Source organism: Aristolochia californica, unplaced genomic scaffold, assembly GCF_029961685.1.
Source record: "Aristolochia californica isolate CCGP_79_NKW_82.1479 unplaced genomic scaffold, dmAriCali1.0.hap1 SCAF_11, whole genome shotgun sequence".
Taxonomy (NCBI): Eukaryota; Viridiplantae; Streptophyta; class Magnoliopsida; order Piperales; family Aristolochiaceae; genus Aristolochia; species Aristolochia californica.
Genome location: NW_027181782.1, coordinates 2,580,577 through 2,607,659, shown reverse-complemented (window position 1 = coordinate 2,607,659; position 27,083 = coordinate 2,580,577). Strand labels below are relative to the sequence as shown.

The 27,083-nt window shown below is 38.1% G+C and overlaps 2 protein-coding genes and 1 pseudogene across 3 annotated transcripts; all 3 read left to right on the top strand.

Moving 5' to 3' along the window:
- The first annotated feature begins 1,300 nt into the window (after positions 1 to 1,300).
- LOC137944664 (probable LRR receptor-like serine/threonine-protein kinase At4g20450) lies at positions 1,301 to 3,992 on the top strand. 2 transcript variants are annotated; one of them, XM_068790378.1, is made up of 6 exons: positions 1,301 to 1,608; positions 2,052 to 2,272; positions 2,452 to 2,587; positions 2,708 to 2,779; positions 3,257 to 3,449; positions 3,562 to 3,992. In XM_068790378.1, exons 1-6 carry the CDS (start codon positions 1,380 to 1,382, stop codon positions 3,899 to 3,901), a joined length of 1,191 nt encoding a protein of 396 aa, XP_068646479.1. In that variant the 5' UTR covers positions 1,301 to 1,379; the 3' UTR covers positions 3,902 to 3,992. The 2 variants fall into 2 exon arrangements, with proteins under 2 accessions (XP_068646479.1, XP_068646478.1); XM_068790377.1 differs by having other exon boundaries at positions 1,308 to 1,608; positions 3,556 to 3,992.
- A 9,450-nt stretch (positions 3,993 to 13,442) lies between these two features.
- LOC137944546 (probable serine/threonine-protein kinase PBL7) lies at positions 13,443 to 16,205 on the top strand (annotated as a pseudogene).
- Positions 16,206 to 16,825: 620 nt separating this feature from the next.
- On the top strand, positions 16,826 to 19,257 carry LOC137944214 (probable serine/threonine-protein kinase PBL7). Its single transcript, XM_068789797.1, has 5 exons — positions 16,826 to 17,140; positions 17,233 to 17,378; positions 17,871 to 18,057; positions 18,157 to 18,548; positions 18,789 to 19,257. Exons 1-5 carry the CDS (start codon positions 16,846 to 16,848, stop codon positions 19,002 to 19,004), a joined length of 1,236 nt encoding a protein of 411 aa, XP_068645898.1. The 5' UTR covers positions 16,826 to 16,845; the 3' UTR covers positions 19,005 to 19,257.
- Positions 19,258 to 27,083: the final 7,826 nt, after the last annotated feature.

Here is a 27,083-nt window from a genome sequence, read left to right as displayed (position 1 = left end):
TAGAAACGCCAAAATTCGTCTTCTAATCTCAGGCTTCGTGGTAGTCCGTTTTTTCTGTTGTTTGGGAGAGCGTGGAGGGCGGGAATGGAAATGAGGGTAGCTGTAATAACGGTTTTTCATTTTAATTGTTTATTAATTTATTTATTTCTTTCTTCAGCCTGTCGAGACACCCTTATTTCACTGTCACCGGGAGGAGAAGAGCGAAGCCTTCGATTGTCAAGAAATAGACATACTTTAGGCTCTGGCACTCCTCGTGGATGTCTCTGTGGCAAAATTCAACGCCGTTATCCTGCTTGTTGTAAAGCTGCTACTCAGACATGCCGGCATTCCATCGGCCGGAAAATCGCCTCCCTATGAAGACCTCCTTCGCGCCATTGACCAGCTCGGAAATCTACCAAGGCTGCCGGACGCCGTCTGACCTTTCGGTATTCTCGGTGACCTCTCCGGGTCCAGCCTGGGACCATGCCACGGAGATTTACCAAGGTTTGAGAACTCCTGACTGGTCGGAGTTGTCCCAGAGAGGTTCAGACTCGGAATACTTACCCTACGGCAGTCAACTCAAGGATAATGTTCACTGGATTTTCCAGCGCGTCCTCTACTGAACTGGAGACAGACAGGAGAGGAACCGCAATTGGAGAAGCTAGCGAGGAAGATCCAGGTAATTTTCTCTTCTAGCTTTCGTCTGTTTGATTCTATGAGAAATCGATGCTACTGTTGGTGGATTTAAACAGAACATGCTCAATGAATTTTGAGTGGTAATTCTAGAGAGATTAGAATGTTGTAGAATAAAGGAAAGGAAAAAATTCAGTTCTCAAAGTTATTGTATTGCTAGGGTTGATCGAATACGAAAAATCGTTGGTGCCAAAGATACAAAACAACAGCAGTCCGATCAAGATCAACAGTTATCTCAAGATATCTTAACTATTCGGTTGCCATATCAATCTTTGCGCTAATTGGACTACATTTCTCTTAATAGATTTGTTGAAATACACGAACACGAGTATTTTGGTTATTTTAAATTATCATTATTTATATTTCTTGATATAACATTATCCTACTTATCGATTTATGTCCCCGGACCAAAAGTCGGACACTGGGTCTTTGATTACTGTTTTCTTTTGTCTGCTTGACCGAAATTATGTACGCGCTGTGCTTTCGTTTTCTCCTTTTGTGATGACTCTGTACGCGCTGTGCTTTTCTTTTCTCCTTTTGTGATGACTCTGTACGCGCTGTGCTTTTCTTTTCTCCTTTTGTGATGACTCTTGGTTGCTTCTAATCTTGTTTCTTGACTCTCAAGGTCAATCCCGTGCTCTGCTATATCAGACCCTTTTCAGCTTCTCGCATTTGCCGATCATTCTTCGGTCAAAAATTGTCCTGCGATGAGGGACTTCTCTCTGCCGACGCCGAACAGCTGGGAGAATTACCAAGGCTTCTGTTCGCCGTCCGAATGTTCGAATTTCTCGCTGAGCTCTCCCGAATCGAGCCTGGCACCTAACCCCTCTGCCAGGGAAATTTACGAAGGTTTAATGACTCCTGATTTCTCGGACTTCTCCGTGAGAAGCACCGAAACCAAAGGCGTCGTAGAAAGACGGGTTGTAAGTAGCCAAGGTAATACTCTTTGCGGTGCTTCTCCTGCTTCATTTTATCTAAATTTATTGCGATGGATTTTTCGGTTTTCAAGCGATTGAAGATCCTCTACTGGATTATGATGGGTAAACAATGAGCTTGTGAGACGGTAATCCTGGATTCCATTCAACTCCGACCTTCTGTAACGAGGATGGAGGAGAATGCTAGTTTCTATAATTATTTTTAGGTTTCTGGTCTCCCGTGCTCTCATTTATCACTTCCAGACACCATAACCTTCTCTAAGATACAAATCATTTCTCACTATCTTATCTTTCAATCAGCTAAAATTTTGGAGTATATCAAATGCTCATATATGAACCTATTGCAACACAATAGTCACGGTTTTCAATAGATTAACTGAATTGCCTAAGACTTGCCACAGTTTTTGGTATTTGATTTGTATCTTTTTGGCATTTTGACTTCAGTTCAAGCTACAAGGTTGGCTGTGGAGGTCTATGAACAGGATGGTTTAGCCATGGAGAGCCCTCTTTATGACTTGATTGAACAAATCACCAATGGCTTTGGAAGGCTTTTTGGTGGAGGACAGTTTGGAGTTGTTTACCCGGGCCAAATGAGTGATGGAACTAGGGTTCTCGTTAAAATTTTTACTAGAAAACCTTCAGACTCCAGTGACTTCGGTGGTCAGGTAATTAGTCTTGGAATCTGGTTTCTGCGTAGTTCTTCTTTTTTACAGTCTTTTTTTTTTTTTTTTGTAAAAAGCTGATCTAGTGGAGATCTTTGATCGATCATCACTAGGATGAGTTGGAACATATCTGTAATATACATAAGCCTTTGGATTAATTTTATGGAAGGAATATTTTGCAGTTTAAGTTGCAGACTCAGCTGTTGATGAGGCTTAGACAACAAAAACTTTTTTGCACCGTTATGCCCTGTTATGAAGGGAGTAGAATGGAACTTATCTTGACGTTTATGCCAGAAGGAAGCCCTGGACTTTTTGCAGGTATCTTTTTTTTTTTTTTTTTTTGAAGAAGAAGAAGACTTTTTGCAGGTATCTGATACTCAGCTATTGATCAAAGTTAGCATTTTAACATACTTTAATGTTGTTTCTTATCATTTCCAGAAGGTACTGATGCTATCTGGAAACCCCTGAGTTGGGTACAACGAATTCAAACTGCTCTTGATGTTGCACAAGGTCAGGATGGAGAAGTTAATTAACATCTATAGTTTCAGAGCTTTACAAGAAATGCTATTCTTAATTGCAAACTCTGAGAAACTATTATCAAACCTTCCATGTAAAGATATCAAAAGTGACAAATCCTGTTTGAGGCACATAGGTGATTGAAATCCCATTATTATGAAGCCAGTTAGGTCTAGAATAAGATAAAAGAATATTTCCCAATGATATTACTTTCATTGATACATGTATTTATAGTTACAAAATGATAAAAGGATTTACATGAATGTAGAGTTACATGTGTACATGACTGTAGAGGTAGAAGTTGAGACAATCTCAACTTCTCTTAACTTGATCATCTTGATCTCTATCATTAGGTGGAACAAATTTGTACAGTTCTTTTCTTCATTGCAGTCATTACCTTCAAAAAGTGTTCTTTAGTATGTTATTGTTCTCACAAGAGAATGAATTCGCGTATCTGCTTCTTATCTTCAGGATTGCAGTATCTGCATTATGGTTGCAAGCCGCCTATAATTCGTGGAAATATCAACATGGATAATGCTGAACTGGACCGACGACTGGAAGCAAAATTTACAGATTTTTGGCTATCCAAGTTAATCTTTGAGATGTTCTCCAACTTTTTACTAGCATTCAGTGCCGACAGCTCAAGCAAATATTGGGATCCTGAGTATGTTTTCAATCAAAAACTTGCTTTGAAGCAACACTTTTGGCATTCTTTAGCAGTCCAGATTGTTGCCCTTCTGTGCTAACAAGGGAACGAACTGTCTGTGTAGGTACAGTGCCTCTGAATATGTGAACAAGGAAGACGATATATGTAACTTTGGTATTGTCCTTTGTGAGCTCATCACTGGCCGACCTGCAATCGCCCGTGACTACAGTAAGCAAGATATAGGAAAAACAGGATGGATGTACCCCTTGATGCCATTCTTGGACGAATCCAACACTGTTGACCCGAGATTACAAGGCAATTATGACTCAGCATCTGTTCTGGAAGCTATAGACATTGCTAATGCATGTATGCAATGCAAATCACTGAAAAGGCTTGCTATTTGTGAGGTTGTAACTAGATTGAAAGCTTGTCTTAGGAGAGTTACAGAAGTGAGAAAACTGTTGGCCTGAGATATCTTCCATGGGAGGAAGTGAGTTTACATTAAGTTTAAAAGTGTTTGGTTATATTAGTCTTTTATTTATGTTGAGTTATTTAATTATGTTAAGACTCGTATTTAAATATTAGAGTTTGAGTATAATTGGGATAAGGGTAATTTAATTATAATTAGATATTATTAATTTCTTATATTATAAATAGGGATTTATTTATTCAGATTAAAATATACAAAAATCAATAGAGGTTTTATATTTTTCATAAATTTAACATGGTGCAACCCAGATAGATATTTTATTTTATTCAGATTAAAATAAACAAAAATCAATTCAGATTATAATTGGACGAAGAAGCTTCCCCCTAACTGGAAATACGAAGCGACCAATGCCAGCACGCCTGTGGATTCTGTACGCGGAGACTTGCACAATCTTAGTTACGAGTTCTGACTTTTCTAACCTTTTAAGTTCCGTCTCGCAGCTGAACATCGACTACGCGGAGACTTGCAAAATCGTAGTCACGAGTTTTGAAATTTCTAACCTTTTTAAGTTCCGTCTCGCAGCTGAACATCCATTATGTCCCTTTTTGCCCCACCGTGTTCGAATTATAGTTTTAAATATACTATTTATAAAATAAAATTATCATGATTAATATGACGTCGGGCCACTTTTAAATATTTTATCATCGGATGTTTAGTACAAGGAATAATAACTAATACATCCCCCTTTAGAGGTAGATTAAATGGGTGCATTGACTTAGTGGATACATCCGTTGGAAATAAGGAGATGTATCTCTCTTGGATGTATCTCTTTTAAGAGGATCTGTCCTTATGAATAATCATTAGTATCACACATTTTAGAAATCTATAAATTTTTTCACGGTATTATAAGTAAGGTTAAGGCTATTTGCACACCCAGTTTATCTGAATGGGAGTAACCTTATCGCTTGTAAACGAATTAGAAAGGTTATCTAGAGTACTTCAAATTTTTATATTTTATTTCTGTTTATTTTATTATTATTAAACATTATGTGTAATGGTGAAGCCTCCCGGATCCAGAAACACCCTGATTCTCGGGGGAGCAGGCGTTAAGAGGGCTGAGGTTCTAAGGCAAGCTCGTCAAGTTCACGGCGATTGGTATCTATCTCGGTGGGGAAACGTTGATTCATCTCGCCCGGAGATGGAAGGGAAAGACCGCGGACGACCTCAACTCTAGCGTCGAGTTCTTCCGAGACATCTCAGGCGAAGATTCTGACAGGCAAGTCTCTGTATCCTGAAAAAAATAAAATGACGTTCTACAGCGCCTACAAGTCTCTGATGCCTGGTGAAGATTCTGAGAGGCAAGTCTCTGCCGGAGGACATGGGGGGATTCATGAATCTTTTGAGGGTTTTCTTTGGGAAGAACGTTAACGATCTCAAGTACTTGATACGATACTGTGAGCGCCTGTATGGAGGGTTGGACAGAGTGGCCTCGGCGCTACAGGTGAACCGGGCCATCGGGAAATGCCACCAGGCCGGCTCCGACAGCTTGCTTACATGGCATGTGTTCTTGAGGATAAGAGAGAGGTTCTTTGGGGACGGTGCGGGCCGGCTCCGACAGCTTGCTTACATGGAATGTGTTCTTGAGGATGAGAGAGGTTCTTTGGGGACGGGGCGGCGGAGAAGCACGTTGGAGTTGTCTACTTATTGAATGAAGTACTCAGGTACTGAAAGAAAAAGAACGACATTATACAGAAATAAAAAAGTGGAATCGAGTGAAAACTCAGACTAGACCATACCAAACAAGATTTGGATCAAACTCGACTCAGGACCGGGCTAGACCAGCCAAGACACGATGTGGACCAGATTCGGATTAGACTCAACTCGTACTAGACCAAACCTGACAAAACTCGACCTGGACCAGGTTCGGATCAGACTCAACTCGTACTAGACCAAACCTGCAAAATTCGACCTGGACCAGATTCGGACCAGACTCGACTCCAACCAAATTCAGACCAGACTCAAGCCAGACCAAACTTGGACTTATCCCAGGTTGTTGGGATATATATCTCAGGCAAAGACAAAGTGGGGTATTTGAAAGGTGATCTCCTTCTATTTTCTTTCTTGTGGTCGAGATGACCACGAAAATTATTGAAGTAAAACTTCAACCGCTACCCGACTTGAGTCGGACTAGACTCGAACATATCCCAAGTTGTCAAGATTTATATCTCAGGCAAAGATAAGCTGGGGTATTTGGAAGGAGATCTCCTTCGATCTCCTTTGCTCATGGTCGAGGTGACCCCGAGAATTACTAAGCAAAACTTCAGTCGCGACCAAGATCACTGACATTACTACTACGTATGTTGATGGCATTGACACATTCTAGGTGTATAACCTCCGGTGACGTGTGACACCAGTGATTCTCTTGAAATATTCCTAAATAATTTCGAGGGCCTTTGGCATGAAATAGACTTCTGCTGACCACACTATACGAAGGGTTCAAAAAGAGCAAATACATGGCATATTTTGTCTCAGATCAAGAGTAGCAGTATACAGCAAGAACTTCTACAACTCACTTGGCAAATTGGACATTAAAGATCTATATGCACCAACTTGAGGGAGATTGTTGGCGTGAGATGTCTTCCCAAGGAGGAAGTGAGGTTTACATGAATCTCAGTTTAAAAGTATTTTAGTAATATTAGTCTTCTATTCTTGTTAAGTTATTTAATTATGTTAGAATTTATCTTTAATTGTTAGAGTTTAGATATAATTGGGACAAGGATAGTTTAATTGTAATAGGATTCTACTATTTTCCTCTATTATAAATAAGGGCTCATATACTCAGATTAAAATATACAAGTCAACTAATGTTTTATTTTTTTCATAAATTCAACAAAAACTGTCTTGAGAAAACACTCAAGCAACTCAATTTTTGTTGGTTTCTTGAAAGTTTATTTTCTTCGTGACCCAGTATTCAACCAACAGGCGAACAAAATCAGGTTCGCGTGGTTTGGGTTGGCTCGCAATCTAAGTTACTTTTTGTTGTTATTCAATTTATTTACCCTATTATCCTTCTATTATGTGATAAATAAATACATGGTATATAAAATAAGTTATTAAATATACATATAATATTTATATTAAATAAAAAACTATATATAAAATAACTTATTTCATTTCATTTACTTACCATTTATTATTGCCCTAACTCTGCACCCAAAGGAGCTCAAACATTTTGTGGTTGAAGCCCTCAAACATTTTACTTAGGGAGGGACACCATCCCAAACTATATGATTTCGGGCTTGCTAAACTAGCACCTGTTGGAGATTACTAGTTAGGTGAAACAATTTGTATCAGAATTGTAAAAAGTAAAATGAAGAAAGGTTGAAGAGAGAGAATGAGAAAAAGAGAGCTTGGAGAATAGAAATTGAGAAAAAAACTCAAAATTTCATAGTTGGACTTCCTCCAGCTTCTATTTATAGATTTAAGGTTGAGTGGGTGAGATTAATTTACAATATTGCCCCTATTTTAAGTGAAAACCTTAATTCTCTATAACTCTTATTCTACATGTCTATTTTAGATGAAATTTGGTCCGTAGACATAGTTTGACATGTAGGATTACATCACGAAATATAAATAACAACAAGGTAAAATACTCATTTTCTTGTCAAACAATCCCAACTTACCGTAGAAATTTAGGAATTTACGCTTTCCAATGCTTTAGTTAGGATATTGACGAGTTGATCACTAGACCAAACATAGGGAGTAGTTACTTCATTCTTCATTACTTTATCTCGGATGAAGTGACAATCTACTTCTATAAGTTTTGTTCTTTCATAAAAGACTAAATTATTTGCAATGAAGATTGTTCCTTGGTTATCACAATACATACCATAGGATCCTGCTAATCAAGGCCAAACTCCTAGACAACAGATTTTATCCATATTAGCTCACTGGTAGTGTGGGTAATTGTTCTATATTCTGTTTTTGCATTGGATCGAGCAACAACATTCTATTTTTTACTTTTCCAGCTGATTAAATTTCCTCCCAAAAACACACAGTATCAGTGGTTGATTTCCTGTCAAATTTAGGTGAAAGAAAAGGTATAGGGGTAACATTTCCATTGCATGTACTAGTGAAACTGATCCATCAGCAAGATAAATAAGCTTAACGAGTACAAACTCTTTTAAATAATAAAAAAAATAGTAAGGATATATCTAACATGTGTTTTGTAGCACTGGAGTAAAAAACCCAAGATGGGGAATAAGACACTGAGAATGCAGACATACCTACAGTGAGAGTCGTATATGCCAAGGATACAGAAGGAATAGATAATTGTGTTATACGCTAGGAAATCTGTTGTTGCTGCTGTGAGATATGTTGTTGTTGTTGGATCAATTTTTGTGATTCATCTAGAGTACCAGGTGGAATTGTAGTTTTACACCCTAGTGTTGTATCATCATGTGTACTAGTATTTGTCCGCGCAGGCTTCCCAAATTTACCCATAATCTATGGTCTCAAAGAAATTTCAGGGTTGAAAATCCAAGAGTTGCAAAAATGAGACGTTAAGAATTAAGCATAGACAATGTACCCATTCATACCACACATAGATCATGACTGAATGAGTATTAGAAAGTGGACTAAATGGGCATGCAAACACTTCTTTCCTAGTTCGTGGAAGACCTTTTCCGTTGTCTCATATTTAGTCCCACATGGGGCAGGAGAAAGGCTTCACAGTTCTTTATAATCTCACTCAGTATGCAATCTCATTCGCCGAGTTCAGTCATGCGAGCTTGTAACCCGAGTGGGGGCATTAAGGTGGCGAGGATGAGTAGTGGGGTTCACAGGGTTTGGGGTGGTTCGTAATATCTGACTCGCCCATTCCAAGCTGTGCAGTTGGGCCGTGTCGTTTAGGCGAAGGCCTAGGCGACTCTGTCCTTAGATCGGAGGGTACCGCGTCAGGCTGGTTTCACAGAGCAGCGTCTACCTCCAGCCGTCGGCCGTGGGAGGAAAACGAGTTGACGTGAACCAACTCAGTCTCGCACTTGAGTTCCCTACTCACCTAGACCGCCACTTTTTAATCTTTTTAATTTGATCAACATGGGGCAGTTGAATAAAGATTGTTCATTAGAAGAGACGACGAAATAAAATTCAGGAACGAGTAAACAGTCGCTGAACGCGCTTACTTGTAGACTACACGGCGAAATTCAGCGCCATTGTCCGCGCTGTGCTTAATGAAATTCTTGCTTACCCACATTTGCCGATAGTTCTTCTGCCGGAAAATCGCTTCGCTATATGAAGACCTCCTTCGCGCCGTTGACCAGCTCGGAAATATACCAAGCTTGCCGGACGTCGTCTGAACTTTCGGAATTCTGTGTGAGCTCTCCCGAGTGCAGCCTGGGATCATGCTCTAGTGCCAGGGAAATTTACGAAGGTTTGAGGACTCCTGACTGGTCGGAGTTGTCCCAAAGAAGCTTCGACACCCAAGACGTCGTAGAAGATGAGTACCCATCTGTACTAAATCGAAGAACAATATTCTCAGGAGTTTTCAGCGCGTGCTTCACTGGGCCGGGGCTGGAGCCGGAGCCACCCAGGAGAGCGACCATAGTTGATGAAATTGCTCCGGGTAGTTTTCTCTTCTATAGTTCCTGTGATTGATTCTGTGGCAAATCTTTGTTGTATATTTATGAATTTAAAACTGAAATTTGTGGGCTAGTTTTCTAACTCATTTCCAAATCCCAAAAGACCATTTACTTTTTGTGTACTCTGGATTAGTCTCACATTTTTCATTTTTCATCTTGATTTTGACAGTGGTTCGCGGTACAGTGCCGGCGTTGGGGGTCTATGCACTAAATGGATTGACATTAGAGAGTCCTCACTATACGTATGATGAGATCGTAAGGATCACCAACGGCTTCCAAAACGTGTATGGCAGAGGAAAGTATGGGATTGTTTATCCAGGCCAAATGATGGATGGAGCTAAGGTTGCTGTTAAAATGTTCTCTAATAAACTTTCCGAATCTCCAGTATTTTGTCAAGAGGTAACTAGTTTGGTGTTCTTGTTCATGCATACATTAGGGCATACATGAAAGATTTCTGTCACTGATTCTTTGTCAAGTTTGCTATACTAAGATTTTTAAATTGCATATATTATGCTTTGGATTAATGTTATAGAAGAAATTTTCTGAGGAAAATAAATTTATAGAAGAAATGTTTTGTAGTTTAAATTGCAGGTTCAGCAGTCGATGACACTTAAGCACAAAAATCTGATTCCCATAGTTGGCCACTGTTATGAAGGGAATAGAATGGGTCTCGTATTGGAGTATATGCCCAGAGGGAACCTTAGCAGAGTTCTGAAAGGTATCTAAATTATTTGGTTGCCCTTCAAAACAAAGATCAAAGATGAGATTTTAACATACTATTGTTTCTTGCAGGCATTGATGGAAACGAGAATCCCCTGAGTTGGGTACAGCGAATTCAAATTGCACTAGACATTGCACAAGGTTTGTTGGAACAAGTGAGCTACTGTTGTTTTGGAACTGCATCAGAAGCACTTCCTTCAGAAGGGTTTGAGAAATTAAATTACAAGGCTTCCATCTATTTAAGGAATAGTAATAGTTTAAGTGTCGATTACTTAAATGACTCTGAAATACAACATAAAGACTTGTATATCCATGGATTTTCATTTGATGCTTACATACACCTCAAAAATGTAAAAGAAAAACTCCTCATATTAATGTTGGTCAATGAGTTGTTCAATGTGAGCTCATTACAAGTAATGGAGGACCAACTCAACATGGCCTCACAAAAAGTGATGTGAGACATACCCAAATATTTGGTTAATTGAACTTTAGCATCTAGGTTGCATAGCTAACTCTGTTGATATTATAAAAGCATGTTGGTATTAATTCGAACTGTAGGAATATGTAAGTATAGAAACCGTATTTAGTTGTTATAAGAAAATAAATCTAATTGCCATTTGTGTTAGACTAGTGGAAGTAGTTTGTTCTTGGCTTCAACAGTTTCTTTATGATATCATGTCATGTTATTTCAGTTCATATCTCTAGAGGTTTGATATGCATTGAGTTTATTTTTTCTAGAGGTGGAGTAGTTTTTGAATGGTAACATGTGAAATTCAGGATTGGAGTATCTGCATTTTGGTTGCAATCCACCAATAATTCATGGAAATATGAAGATGACAAACATCCTCCTGGATGAAAGGCTAGAGGCAAAACTCACAGATTTTTGGTTCAACAAGGCGTTGTTTGAGGCATTCTCTGACAATGAGAAATTGACAGAGGAAGATTTTGACTATGTCCATCCAGCTGCATTCTGGGGCTCAAAGATATTACTTGATCTTGGGTATGTCTGGTTTTACAGGAGAGTGCCTTATAACGAGGCAGTTTTACCCTTCCACTTAAGTCTCATCTAATTGCATATATTATGTCTGTGTAGGTACACTGATGTATTACAGTTTGGTTGGATCCTTTTGGAACTAATCACTGGCCAACCTGAAAGAATGTCCTCCAAAAATAAACTTGTGGATCCAAGATTACAAGGCAATTACAATGAAAAATCTGCTTCCAAAGCTCTAAATATAGCTACTGAATGTCAAGCAAAAAAATCATTAACCATGAGCGATGTTGTTGTTCAACTGAAATCTTGCCTATGAATAGGTTGCTGAAGGAGGAGAGAGTAAGCACAGCTTGTTTACATATTTGTTCCACAAATGTAAGAACTGAATGATTAATAGATGCAGGTCTGGATGACTTCCAATACATCTGACAGAACATGCAAGGAAAACCTAACTAGTATATATTGGTTAAAATGTACAATATTTGCTGGTTTCTCCGTTTCCTCTGAAAATGTTAATCAAGGCGGTTGGTTCTGTTCTGTCTCACTTGCAGGTGGAGCCGATTGACATCTTTCACAATCTTCCACAGTTCATCTACAAAAGGACGGTTGTTTCTCCTCGGTGAAAGCCCTAATCCTTCCAAAAATACCATCAAATAATTATTCAGGAAAATGGAAGACTGAGTTTAGTGATTGGTTCTGGGTTTCTGATTTGATTCCAGGCAGCTGCCAGCACTTCCACCCTATTCCATGACATGCTGCTTATGAAAGGAGAAGAGAGTGGAATTTAGTTGGTAGAGTGCATAGCTTCATCCTTCTTAGGTTTGATTACCGGTGTCAATTTAGTCTAGCTTCTTGATTTTTCATATTAGTGCCACCCCTAGACACTACCATCTCAACAAATCTCTTCTGGTTTACTCTTGTATCGCATGTTTGATTCGAACATAAAGAATCACTGACTCAAAAGAGAAGAACACGTGTCAAAGTATTAGTAGAGCTTGTTGTCGTATATTTAGTCCCACATGGGGAAGGTGAAAGATTTCTTAGCTCTTTATAAACTCTCTTAGAACAGTCTTTGATCGCCGAGTTCGGTTGCGCGAGCTTGTAACCCAAGTGGGGGTATTAAAGTGGCGTGGATAGTTGGTTGGGTACGCAGGGATTGGGTTGTTTCGCAATCTGCGACTCGCCCGTTCCAAGCCGTGCTGTTGGGCCGTGTTGCTTGGGCGAAAGCTTAAGCAACTCTGTCCCTAGATCGGAGGGTACCGCGTGAGGCTGGTTTCACAGAGCAGCGTTTACCTCCAGCCGTCGGCAGTGGGAGGATAACGAGTTGACGTGGACCAACTCAGTCTCTCCCTGAGTTCCTGGCTCACCTAGACCACCACTTTTTTCTTTTGTTGATATTATATGTTTTACAGGAAATTGCCTTATTTTTCCAAAGCTCAATTTCAAAAGTATCTTTTTCTTCATTAAAAAATAAATAATATGTTTGATCGTACACGAAACATGTTGAAGATGCCAAAGATCCAAAACTTTTTAAGGAGAACAACAAATGATCATTAAATTATCAAATGAACGTGTAATGAGATATTTACCAAATCCAAACAAGACTAGAGAAACTTCAATTTTGTTTCCTTTCAGGATACAACAAAGCCTTGATAGTGTTTGGCATCCAACAAGAATTTAACGTAATTTTGTACTTGAATCTTTATAAAAAGATAACAATCTTTATATAGATAGAGTCGAGATTCTCTCCTTGTTTCTTCGAGGAATTTCATGGGTTTTCAGGAAAGTCGATTAAATTATTTATTCCTGTCTCTGTGACTCGAAGAACGCCATCAGGCTGTCGGAACGACAGCACGCCCAACCCCGCCGAAGTTTTTCTCTTTTTAAAGACATTATTTTGTTAATTTAAGTTCTTGAGGGAATGGATTATGGTATTATAAAGTCAACCCTCAATTTTTTTTGCAAAAAAGAAAGAAAGAAAGCGCAATAGAACTCGACCGACGGGCGACGTGTGATCTACACAATGAGGGGATGCCGGCCGAACCGAAGTAGAATTGAATATAGCACAGTTGACAGTTTCTTCGATCACCTGGCGAATGCAAAAATAGTTTACCACCTCGGTGAATGGACGTTTTGCACCCAGAGGTCGACCTTGTTGTCCGACATGCGTTGCATAAAGCATTCCCCCAGACTTGCCTGCATTTCATCTGCCGGGAAATTGAGTCGCTATGAGGAGCTTCGTCGCGCTGTTGAGCAGCACGGAGATCTACGAAGGCTGCCGGACGCCGTCGGTGCATTCGTATTTCTCGGAGAGCTCGTCCGACCCCAGCTTCAGTCCCTGTTCTCGTGCTAGAGAAATTTACCAAGGATTGCGGACTCCTGACTGGTGGACGCTGTCCCTCAGAAGCGGCGACACCGAAGCCGCAGTGGACGGTGAGTATTCATCTCTCAAGCCATACCTGCGGGCTTTACTAGGCCGGAGCTGGTCCAGAGATAGTTTGATAGCGAGAATGATAGTTTTCTCTTTCAACATTTCCCTGACTTGAGTTTGTTACTGGAAGTATTTGCTACATATTTGTGGGTTTAAACTGTTGAACATCTTCATGGAAATTTGAAGAGCAATCTTCGAAAATCTGCTTAGCGTTAGTTTCTGTAATTATTCTTTTGGGTTGTGGTTTTCTATGCTATCAATTTTCACCTCACTGGCAAGAAGAAAATACTTTCTAAAAGTTTCAAAGGCGAAGTTCTATATTTCCATCCCATTTGATACTGGAAGTTTGTCTTTTGTTTCCTGGCCTCTGTTTTAGCTGACAAATGACTTCTGTGTTCTTTGTTGTTTTTATTATGGAAGCGATTGGATTACTTGTAATGCTCGCCTATTAGTTGTTTGCTATAAGACAAAAGTGTGTTTGAAGTCTTTCTGCAAACCTAGACAATAGATGATAGTTTTGATGACAGCATTATTGGGTTGGTATTCGTAGCGGAAACAGTTCTTTGATTTTGTGTGAATGCTACTCTGTCTTTCTTTGATCCAGTGTAATCAAGTTCAATGTCAGCCTGTATATTGTTTAATATGATGATATTTTTTATTGTAGAAATTGCAATAATTTTTTTCCTTTTTAGAGAAATTGAAGGTAAATCCTTCATTGGATGCAAAGAAGGGTTTCTCCAAAGATGGATCTGAGCTTTTTACTGCTCGGACTTTTAAATTTCATGAGTTGGCTACTGCAACCAAGAACTTCAGTGCTGATCGTCTGCTCGGACAGGGCGTGTTTGGTCGAGTTTATAAAGGGAAGTTGAAGAGTAAAAACCAGGTAACCTTGGAGCCATATTTTGTATTTTTATTATTGTTTGCTTGTTTTATTATCATTTTATTGATTATTGTAGCTACGAACAAAGGATTCTTTTTTAATATGAGTCAATTTATGCTCTTCTAAACAGATGAAATGCCCATTTCAGTTTTCAATTAATTCAAAAATTCCCATGGCGTAGTTCCTTTAGTTTCCTCCATCAAAACCCATTTTACAGCTTTTACTTGAGTTGATACCATGTGAAAACCCGCTCTTCTGCTATAAGAAAAGATATTGCTTGGCATTCTTGGCTTGCTTTATGTCTTTATTTTAACAATCAAACATGAAACTTCCTGCATTATCCCGAGTTTTTAACTGCAACAAGTGAAGGAATATCTTTACTGGCCTAAGATTTTGATCCTTTTGTTCATCAATGTGCACCAAAGTCATTTGTTGTCTAAAGTGATGTTTCAGTGTCAGAACAGGTCGTGGCCATCAAGCGATTCAATAGTGGAACAGAAAGTAACCGGGGGTTTATTGTTCAAGTGATGATGCATAGCCTTCTTCATCATCCAAACATTGTTAACTTCATTGGATATTGTGCCAAAGGCACTCAGCTGCTTATGGTTCATGAGTACATGCCTTTAGGCTCTCTAGAGGATCTTCTAAATGGTAAATAACTTAATCAAATAATGTTGTCACCGTTTTATTTTATCATCGTTTTTGTTTTTCGTTATCCTCTTGATGTGCATTGCAGGCCTTTCATCTGACAAAAATCATCTTGATTGGAACACAAGGATGAAAATAGCAGCGGGTATTGCAAAGGCTTTGGAATATATACATGAGAATGTCAGGCTCCCTGTCATATTTCGTGGTCTGAAGCCCTCAAACATTTTACTTGGGGAGGGTTACCATCCCAAACTATCCGATTTAGGTCTTGCAAAGGTAGCACCTGTTGGAGATGAGTCCACTGTGCAGACAAGGGTGATAGGTACTGATGGGTACTGTGCACCTGAGTATGCAATGTCAGGGGAACTAAGTTTAAAATCAGATATCTATAGCTTTGGTGTTATTTTTTTGGAGATCATTCATAACTGGCAGGAAAGCAACTGACAACTCTGAAGATGCTGTGGAACCGAGTCTCATTGCTTGGGTAAGTGCAGTTCTCCACTTCACTCCTTATTCATTGGGGGTTACATTTCACATATTTTTACTTGTTTTCTTTACATAGTTCCTTGTGTTCCGAAACCATGCTCAATTGCTTACCCACACTTAATCCAATGAGAAGGTCGTTAATCCCGATTCCACCCCATTCCCTTTCTCCTCAATCCCTATGGAAGCAATTGAATTTGTGCTGGATCAGGGCGGCTCGAGTTTCCTATTTAACCCACCCAACCTAATGCCCGTCTCTAAATCCATTTGTTTGTTTACTGAAGATCATGTTTAAAGGTCCTATTGAAACTCATGGTGATTTTATTTCATGGATGCTCTCTTCTGAGATGGTTGCAGACACAGCCATTTTTCAAAGATAAGAGGAAGTTTCAGCAAATGGCAGACCCAAATCTTCAAGGGCAGTATCCAGTGGAGGGTCTTCGTCAGTCGCTTGCTGTTGCTGCTATGTGCGTTCAGGAGCAGCCCACTGAGAGACCTCGCATAGCTGATGTTGTCACAGCTCTGAATGACATTACTTCACAGCCGTAAGTCCCTGATGTGCTATCGCCGGTGCAAGGTTTACATTTGGCTCCTGCAGCACCTCGCCCAAGAATTGATAGCAATTATGGGAAGTAAAAATATATGTACATGTGAACTAGGGTCCTTGTCTTTAACTTCAACATCAGTCAAAACTACCATACATATATGTATATGTTGCTGCTATGAGTTTCAGTTCAAAGTGGCAAAGACGCAACTAACATCTTTTGAGAGAAAAAAGCTTCCAGTTGACGCTGTTAAAGAGGACAAAAACATGAAAGGCATCGATTTTCCTTAAAAAACAAAGAGAAGATTTGATTGAGAGAAGACTTGGCATTTGGCCAGCTCCAATTCCATTTCCAGGTGATATCAAAGGTCAGACAGGCATCCCTTCTTCCACTCCTAATCTCCCATGTTGATATTGATGGAATTCACTTTCATTAGGGAGAGTCGTTCCAAAAGCATTAGTGGACTGTGTAAGCCAATTACATAGGTAATTCCAACACCTCGATGACTTTTCTCCGACTCAGGTGTGTCTTCATGGAAGTTTCTCTACCAAAGGTCAATTCCGTCGCTCGATATGTCCCACGTAAAGCATTTCCCTCCTCCCAGACTCGCCCACGTTTCCTCTGTCAGGGAATTGCGCTTTGCTATGACTGCCCCCTTCGCACCGTTGAGCAGCTCGGAGATCTACCAAGGCTGCCGGACGCCGTCGATGCGTTCGGTATTCTCAGTAAGCTCTTCCGAGGCCACCCTGACTCCATCTGCTAGTGCTAGGGAAGTTTACGAAGGCTTGAGTACTCCTGGATGGTGGGATCTGTCCATGAGAAGTACCCACACCGGGGACCTGGAAGACGGTCACTACTCATCTGCAGCGGAGCAATGGGGCATACCCGTCGGAGCTTTAACTGCAGGCGTTGCTAGCCCGAAGCCGGTAAAGAGACGAGGTATATAATTGACGAAGGTAGTTAATATATTTGTGGCTTTAAATTGAAAATTTTCTGTCATACAAATTGCAATAACTTTTTTATTGTTTTAGGGAAACTGGAGGTCTCTGAATATGGATCTGAGACTTTTAAATTTGATGAGTTGGCTGCTGCAACCAAGTACTTCAGGTTTGACTGTCTGATCGGCGAGGGTGGATATGGTCGAGTTTATAGAGGGATATTAAGGAGCAATAACCAGGTAAGTTTTGGATTTTGATTTTATTAGAATCAAATTTAATATTCATTCAATCACTCAATCTGTTTCGGGAACAAAAAAGGGAATTAGAGGAAAACTTGCAGCCATGTATTCTGTTTATCATTTATCTCAGACCTACTTGGAACACTAAGGTGGCAGTAACGCCAAGATGTCTCTGATGGAGGGTTAAGAAGTCTTGGTTTGAGACATACCACCCCCTTGATTCCAATACACCTAGAAATGCAAAACGTCTCGGAATATTAAACATAACATACGAGTAACAAATGATATCATTTGACATTCTTGGATTTTCTTAATCCTTTACTGGACAAGCAAACATGGTACTTCCTCTCATTTTTTCCACTTGAATTCTTAACTGCACCTAATGAAGAAATATCTTAAATGGCCGAACATTGTGATAATTTTGTTCTGTTTTCCATTTGTTCATCAATGTCCACCAATGTCATTTTTGTCTCTGTTTCTGCGTCAAAAAAGGTTGTGGCCATCAAGCAGTATAATTATGGAACAGGAAGTGAGCGGGAGTTACTTGTTGAAGTGCGGATGCAAAGGCTTATTCGTCACCAAAACATTGTAAATTTCGTGGGATACTATACCGAAGGCAATCAGATGTTTGTGGTTCATGAGTACATGTCTTTAGGCTCTTTACAGGATCATCTACATGGTAAATTAATAGCCTAAACTAAATACCATTATCAGGGTTTTGTTTTTTAGTATTTCATCATCATTTTTTGTTTCTTATCCACTTGATTTTGCAATGCAGACCTTTCATCTAACAAAAAACATCTTGATTGGAACACTAGAATGAAAATAGCAGCTGGTGTAGCAAAGGGTTTGGAATTTTTACATGATGAAGCCATCTTCCCGGTCATTTTTGGTGGTCTGAAGGCTTCAAACATTTTACTTGAGAAGGGATACATTCCCAAACTGTCGGATTTGGGTCTTGCAATACTGGCACCTGTTGGAGATGAGTCTCCTATGCGGACAACGGTGATAGCTACTGATGGATATAGTGCACCTGAGTATGCAATGTCAAGAAGGCTCAATTTAAAATCAGACATCTATAGCTTTGGTGTTGTTCTTTTAGAGATTATTACTGGCAGGAAAGCGGTTCGGAATTCTAAAGATACTGAGGAGCCTAGTCTAGTTGAATGGGTAAGTGCATTCACTTCCCTCTCCAGTTCACTCATTATTCATTGTGGTTTTAGTTTAGTTTAGTTTTCTTTTTCTTTCTTCTTTTCTCAAACCATGTCTATTTTCCTGTTTCATGAAGAGGAAGTTGAAGTCAGGGCAAGGCAAGACTTCATGTGGAGTCCTTCTCTATGTTATTGAAATAACCTTGAGACCAATGCATGAGATTCTTAATCTGTGAATGATCTTTTTGGATGCTTGCAGGCACGACCTTTATTGAAAGATGATCGAAACTTCCTACAAATGGTAGACCCAATGCTTGGGGGTCAGTACCCAATCGAAGGCCTTTGCGAGGCACTTGATCTGGCTTCCAAGTGTGTTCAGGAGCAACCTGATGTGAGACCTCTCATACGTAATATTGCTAGAACTCTTACTGACCTTGCTTCACATATCTCTGATGCCACCACAACTTTTAGTTGAACTTGAATATTCCAATGGTATACATGTAATATATATAGAAAAAAGTTGTAGCCACTTGTGTTGAGATGAATGTTACAAATAGTTTTGACCCCTCTTTACTAGCCCCTATTCTAGGCAACATTTTCAATGGACACATGGTGATTATGAGAGGTGTCATGAATTAGGGTTGTCTAGGGGGAGTTGTGATTTTTTTTCTATTTGTAATTTTGAAGAAAAATGTTAAAAGGCACCCATGTGTGTAGGGTGGTATTATAGTAAAAAGGATAATACTTCAATAAGAGGTGGCATAATTTTATAATTATACAAGCAAGTGTATATGCTTTTGTGTCTTTTTTTCTCTTAAGAGTTATAGCCCTAAGGGCATTATTGATATTGTAAATATCTTTGTACAACTATAAATATAGCCCAATGAGCATGAGGAAGGGCATCATACTCTAGCCTCTTGAACCTCATTCCCCACTTGGAATTCGTTTTTCTCCTTCTCTTCTCTCCTCTCCTAGGGGCTAGATTTTCTTTCTTCTCTCATTCTCTTGTGATCTTATTGGGTATATGTGAAGGCCCTAAAAATCAACATGGTATCAGAGGAGGAAGAAGAAGATGAAAAAGAAAAAGAATTTTTTTTTTCATTTTTCCTTTTAGTCTTATTAGTTCCCAATATCTAGTTTTCATTTGATTTCTCACTCTCTTACCATAATTTTCATATAGTATATTATATATTTTCATAAAGATCTTTAAGTCTAGTTACCAACACAATAATAATTTTTGCAATCCAAGTTCTTTAAAAAAAAAATGACATCTAAATTAGCAAAGGTCAAGTAGCTGAAAAATTTATGAGTAGTGACAGAAAATCTCAACTTTCTGAATGGTTTGTACTAACATGATTGAGAATTTATATAGATAATTCTATCTCAAAATAAAGATTTGAGAGCCTACTTTCTATCCCAAAAAAAATGTTTCACATTCTATCTTTTTAGAGAGAGATATGCACATCGGGAGAATTTAAGGTCATGCAGGTAACCCGTAGCATACAAAAATCCGAATTTAAGCCAATTTTTTTGCTTCACTTTTTGAGTTGCTAATTTCTTTACAAACTTTAGTCAAGATTTTACCAACTTAAGTATCTTTCCTTCCTTAAGAGTTTCATTTCTTTGATATCACATTACATTAGTTTCCTTAAGAGAAGTATTTCCCTATATGAGTTTAATTTATTTTAATTTATTTTTGAATTAGAAAATATTATTTCCTCACTCTAAATTCCAAATTTTGGTGTCCTAAAACTCTCTCTCATTCCAGAATTTATTCCTTAAATATTTTCTTTCCTAATTGGTCAAGTTGTTTTAAAAAGTAATTGACTTATATGAGAAGTGTACTTTTATAAAGTTTTTATTATTATGTTCCATCACAAAACTTTTTTATTGGAATTTTTTTTAGGTTTCCTCAATCATCATTTTCATAAAAGACTTTTTTTTTATCTCCCACTTGAGTCAAACCTGGTAACTTTTTATCCATCTATTGGTCTAAAAGCGCATTTAATTCACAAATATATGGATTGTGTCTCCTTCTGTTTGAAGTATGAGAGTTATTATCTTTTTATTCACACACTTCTCAAAGTATAATTCTTTTAAAAATGCCTATAGACCAATTTCTTTCAAAGATCAGGAGTGCATACAATATCTAACTTAATTCAATTCTTTTATCCAAGTGGTATAACCTAGTGGTATTTGAGCTAGCCTTAAAAAGTGAGTAGATTTTTTTTCATTGCCCTAAAATGGACTGGACCACATTTAAATTTGAGCAGCCATTTTAGACTAGAGTTAGAGTTTTGTCATTGGGCTAGGGGTGATTTTTTTCTCTCACCATTATTTTGTACAAGTTGGGTTTCTTGGTAAAGAACTAACAGATCTCCAACTTGAGGGGATGAAATACAAGAAAGAGGTAATCAACAATAAATAATTTCACATATAGTGATAATCAAATTTTATGCGACTAGAAAATCCAAGTAAGGGGGAGAACAAGAAGAAGACTACAAAACAAAATATAAATAAGAACAAAATAAATCAAAGCAAGACTATCAAAAAAACAAAAAAAAATCAATCCATACAAGATTAAAGTTTCTTGACCAAGATTATTTGCAAAGTGAAGTTAAGCAATTTGAGGGGGAGTGTTAAAAACACCCACATGTGTAGGGCTATATTATGGTAAATAGGACAAGTCTTCAATAAGAGGTGACATGACTTTGTGTTGGAAGATAGGGTCCAAACCCACACGACCAAGGAAAACCCACATATCTAAGAGTATTATAAGATGAGTCACACGACCAAAGAAGGCCCATAAGATGGGCCCAAGCACATAAGAAGTAGGACCTACAATGATTACCATGAGTTGGCATCCTTATCACATCAGTTGGAAGATCAAGAAGGACTCAAGAAGACATCTTTATCTTATTGTGTCCTAGAGAGTTCTAGTTTAAGTTATACTTGTCTTTTATCTATATTAAGTTATTTAATTATGCTAGGACTTATCTTTAAGTGTTAGAGTTTGGGTGTAATTGGGACAAAAGTAGTTTTATTATAATTGAACCCTACTACCTTCCTCTATTATAAATAGAGGTTCATGTACTCTAATTATAATAAGTTATTGAAGTCAATGAAGTATTTTTCTTTTCCATAAATTCAACACTTTGTAATTATGCAAGCTAGTGTATGTCCTTATATGTGTTTTTCTCTTAAGAGGTGTAGCCTTAACGACATTATTGACATTGTAAACATCTTTCTATAACTATTAATACAGTCCAATGGACATAAGGAAGAGCGTAAAGCTCTAGCCTCTTGAGCCTCATTCCCCTCTTGGAATTTGTCCTTTTTTTCCTCCTCTTGTCCTCTCCTTCTCTCCCAAGAGTTATAATACATCTATTCTCTCCTTCCCCTCTTATTGTTGATTTTTAAAGTGCAAGGGAGAAAATTAATATTATAAAAGCAAAAGATAGAGAAAGATAAGAACAATATGCAAGGATAGAAGCAAGAAATCAAAAAAGAGACGCAAAAGATAAAGAAAGACAAGATCAAATGCATCAGATGTAAGAACTCTTTGTAATGCTTTCTCAATAAGCTACAAATGTAAGTGTCTTTAAAAAATAATATAAGGTAAAAAAAGTTATTTATCTTTCTCATGAAGTTTTTTATATTTCCCGATGCATGCTAATAGAGTGGAGAGTGCAAATCCCACATTTGTGCTTTCAAGTTCATCCCATTTCATTTACACAAATAGAAGGCTGGATGAAACCGAGATTAACAACAACATGAAATCGAAATCTTTCGAGTTTCCGTCTTCTATAATTTGTTGTTATTTGTTTCTTCTTTCGCTGTTTATAGGGGGGTTCAGGCCATTGTCTCTGCACTGAGTCAAACTACCATTATTGTTTCTTCCATCCTTGTATCACTTGTGGGTGATGACTTACCGGTGTAAGGATTTTAAATTTAAAAACAAATGCAGGATTCTATAGTATGATTTTCCTCTATTCCCCGAAGATGTTTTGTGAGAGTGGAAAAACCATTTTCTTAGAAACTCATTTCTCAAAAACTTAAACTAAGCTACTTATGAATTCTTTTAGATATGTTCTTGAATTTTTTTATAGAATTTGTATTAAAAAATTAAATTTTAATCAAAATTCCGTAGCTGCCGCTTATCTTAATAGGGTAATGCAAGGAAGGGATTATGTTAAGGCTTTGAAGTACCCAAGTTGGAGAGCTCTCTTAGAGGAGATGGCAATTATTTATGCTAATAGGACATTATTTCACTTCTCAACCACTTGGAAGAAACATGTAGGCTATATAATATTTACAGTAAAACACAATCCAAATGGATCTATTTCCCAATTGAAAACTAGGTTGGTTGCTAAAAAGTATGCCCAAACTTATGACATTGATTATGAGGAAACTTCTTCTTCCTTCGATTAGTAAACTCAACTTTCTAAGACTCCTAATTTCTTATGTTGCAAATTCTAATTGGTCTTTATATCAACTTCATGTTAAAAATGTTTTTCTCAATGGCGAACTTTGAAGTTTATATGTTTCAACCACCGGGGTTTGTGGTCAAAGGAGAGTACGTGTATAAATTTAAAAAGTCAATAATTTATGGCCCTAAGCAATCTCTTTGAGCATGGTTTTAGAAATTCGGTAAGGTTGTTTGTGGTTTTGGTTTTAAGAAGCTTTAAATGGATGGTTTTGTGTTTGTTAAACATACTAATAATGATGTTATTCTTTTGGTTGTTTATGTGGATGATATCATTCTCATTCAGAGTGATTAAGTAGTATTTGCAAGGTAAATGAAGGATTGTATAAATTTTTTCCAAACTAAAGATCTCTGTTTATTAAAAAAAATTCTTCAAATTAAAATGTTGTAATGACATTATGGTATTGTTTTATTTCAAAAAAAAATATGTATTAAATTTACTCGAAGAAACAAGAATGTTTGGGTGTAGACAACTTGATATGACCCTAATGTGAAATTATATACAGAGAATCGAGAAATGATGTGGATGTCAGTAAATTTTAAAGGTTGGTCAAGAAGTTACTATATTTGATAGAAACATAAAATAGCAAGAGATGATGGAAATAGAAAGACGTAGGTAATGGGTTTGCATGGAATGATGGAGCGAAATAGGTGATGGTTTCTAGGCAAAGAAGTCATCTTTGACAGAAAGATGCAGCAACTTAAAATTTATAGAGAACAAAGTCGTGTGTACACCTACAAAAGAAAGCACAACTCACATAACGGTTGAACAGAGAGATGAAACGAAATGAAACACCAGGCAGAAAATCCTGAAAACGTATTGAATTAGATAAAAAAGATATTGAAAACCATAAAATAGAAAAACCAAGGAAATGAAATGAATCAGAGAAGAAACTTGTTGTTCTTTGCGTGCAATTAATTTGCACTGAAAGCAGTGGAGCAGCACAGGGAGCATGCCTGGGTGCTTTTCGTCCTTTTTTATTCTCTTTCCTGTCGTTCTTCTTACAGGTGTAGATCGAGCAATAGAGGAAGCAGCAGCGCCACCCATAATTATACCTTGCTATAACTGTGATCATGCAATAACGTGTATAGTTCATATTGTAAAAGATAGAAAATTGAGAATATCTCAAAACTTCTCTTAATTTCATGAGTACAGTCTATTAGAACACTCAATTAAGGAAGTCCCATTCACACTCGAACCCAAACAACTCTATCACAGCCGGCTTCCATTTCACATACTGTCCTTGTCAATATATTCCGAAAAACTCATATTACATAGTGAGGTTCAAGGTAAAAAAGTGCCCCTCCCCTGATAAGAAAGAAAGTTACAATAATGTCCCTCCCCACTTAAACTATCATATATATATATATATATATATATATATATATATATATATACGATAACATCCTATTCAATTTGATGTTGGTAAGTCAACCAGCAATAATTTGCCTACCAAAAATTGATACCACCATCGAGTCATTGCTTTGGTGAAGATATCGGCCACTTGGAGATCCGAAGAAATGTAAGGAAGAGATATCACCCTCCTCTCCAAGGTATCTCGGATAGAATGACAATCAACCTCAATGTGCTTGGTGCGTTAATGGAAAACGGGATTGGTGGCAATCTGAATAGCACTAGTGTTATCAGCATGAAGAGGGGTAGAAGTAGTCTGAGGGAACTCAAACTCCTCAAGAAGACCTCATAGCCATACAATCTCATAACAAGCAGTAAACATGGCATGATACTTGACATCAGTAGAGGATTTAGAAACACAATCTTGTTTCTTACATCTCCAAGAAATTAAGGTACCACCTAAAAACATACACCAACCCGTAGTAGATTGACATGTATCAGAACACCTAGCCTAATCGGCATCACTATAAGCAACAAGTTGAAGGGATGAGCCTATAGGAAAGAATAACCCACTAGTAGGAGAACCTCGAAGATAGCGGATAATGCGTCAAACTGCAGTAATATGGAGATGCCGGGGAGAGGACATAAACTGACTAACCGGATGAACTATATAGGAGATATCGGGGCGAGTCGTGGTCAAGTAGATGAGACTCCCAACCAGGCGTAGATAGAGAGTAGGGTCATCTAGAAGGTCCCCTTCATCTTTCGTTATTTGACATTTACCTCCATAGGAGTATCAATAGAAGAAGTGTCCTCCAAACTAGCCAAGGTAATAATATCTTGAATATACTTATGCTGGTTTAAGAAAATACCATTGGCCCGATGATGTACTTCCAATCCTAAGAAGTATATTAGCTGGCCAATATCTTTCATATGGAAAGTGACATGCAACATCTGGTGAGCCTTAGTAATCAAACCACAATCAGTGCCAATAATGATAATATCATCCACATAAACCAAGAGAAGGACTATACCTGATGCAGACTTGTGGAAGAAGAGAGAAGAATCATACTGACTTCTTTTAAACCTGAAGGTAAGAAGCGTACTGTGAAAATTCTCAAACCGAGCCCGGGGAGCTTGCCTGAGTCCATACAAAGAATGCCTTAGCTTACAAACATCCTACAGAGAAAAAGTAGTCATACAAGAGGCAAGCTTCATGTAGATCTCTTCTTGAAGATCACCGTGAAGAAATGTGTTCTTTACATCCATCTGATGCGGTTGCCATGACTGGGAAGCAGCAATAGCTAAGATGGTTCGAACCGTGGTCATTTTGGCAATAGGAGTAAATATATCCTCATAATCAATCTCATATTCCTGTTTGTTGCCTAGAGCTACTAGGCGAGCTTTGTACCGATCCAAAAAGTTATCAGAGCGAAGCTTTATAGAGAAAACCTATTTACTCCCAAAAGCCTTGATTGTAGGGGGGCAAGGAACAATATCTCAAGTGTGATTCTCCTCAAGTGCTCAAAGTTTTGTTTGCATTGTATTTTGTCAACACTCATGTTCTATGGCCTGTTTGTAGCAAGAGGGAATGGAAATAGAGGATAAAGTAGCCATAGGAGAGACAGTGGAGGAGAAACTATACCAATTAGGGGGCCGAGAAGTACGAGTAGACCGACGAAGAGTGGTGGAAGCAGGAGCAGGAGTAGGAGCAGGTGTCAGGTCAAGATTGTGAGGGGGCACAGAGGAAGTAGAACCAGACTCATGTCGATTACGTCTTCCATACACAAAACCAGGTTTGAACCTTTCCACAATTGTCGGGGAATCATAAAAGCTCGACAGAAGAGATCATGATGCAAATGGTAGCTCAACATGAGATGGAAAAAAATTATTTTTTAAAGAAAACCACATTCCTAGAAACACGTATACGGCGAGCATGTAGATCATAATAAACATAACCCTTTTGAGGTATAACATAACCAAGAAAAACACACTTAACATATTGAGTTCTAAGTTTATGTCGTTCTTGAGCAGGGAGATGCACAAAACAAACACAACCAAATGTTCGAAGATCATAATATGAAGGAGAATCACCAAAAAACTTAAAAAAGGGAGAAACATGATGTAACGTAGGAGAGGGTAAGCGATTGATCAAATGAACCGAAGTACAAAGCGCTTCACACAAAAAACGAGGAGGAACAGATGATTCAAGTAAAAGAGTTTTTACCATATCAAAATGGTGATGATTTTTCCTCTCAGCAACACCATTTTGTTGCAGTGTCGAAGGACAAGAACGTTGAGAGATGATCCATTTGCTTTGAAGAAAGTCCTAAAACTCATTAGACATGTATTCGCCGCCAGGATCAGAGCGCAAGACCTCGATGCTAGTAGAGAATTGAGTCTCAAGAAGCTCAAGAAAATGCTTAAATACTAAAAAAAACTTTGGCATTAGCCCGTAGGAAGTAAACTCAAGTAAAGCGACTAAAGTCATCAATAAATGTAACAAAGTACTTGTAATGCGCATGAGAAACAATAGGTACAATCCCCCAAACAACACTTTGAATAATATCGAAACATTGTAAGACATGAGATGTATGATGAGGAAAAGGTAGAACTTTACTTTTGCCAAGTTTGCATGATGGACATTCAAAGGAAAGATCAAGTGAAGAACATGCTTTATGTCCTAATAAAATAGAATTAAACAACTTATGAAG

Coding starts and splice junctions, on each gene's coding strand:
- LOC137944664 (XM_068790377.1), top strand. CDS start 1,380: ATGAGGGACTTCTCTCTGCCGACGCCGAACAGCTGGGAGAATTACCAA. Junction 2,588..2,707: donor AAGCCCTGGACTTTTTGCAG/GTATCTTTTTTT, acceptor TATCATTTCCAG/AAGGTACTGATGCTATCTGG. Junction 2,780..3,256: donor TGCTCTTGATGTTGCACAAG/GTCAGGATGGAG, acceptor TCTTATCTTCAG/GATTGCAGTATCTGCATTAT.
- LOC137944214 (XM_068789797.1), top strand. CDS start 16,846: ATGACTGCCCCCTTCGCACCGTTGAGCAGCTCGGAGATCTACCAAGGC. Junction 17,141..17,232: donor GAAGCCGGTAAAGAGACGAG/GTATATAATTGA, acceptor TTATTGTTTTAG/GGAAACTGGAGGTCTCTGAA. Junction 18,549..18,788: donor AGCCTAGTCTAGTTGAATGG/GTAAGTGCATTC, acceptor GGATGCTTGCAG/GCACGACCTTTATTGAAAGA.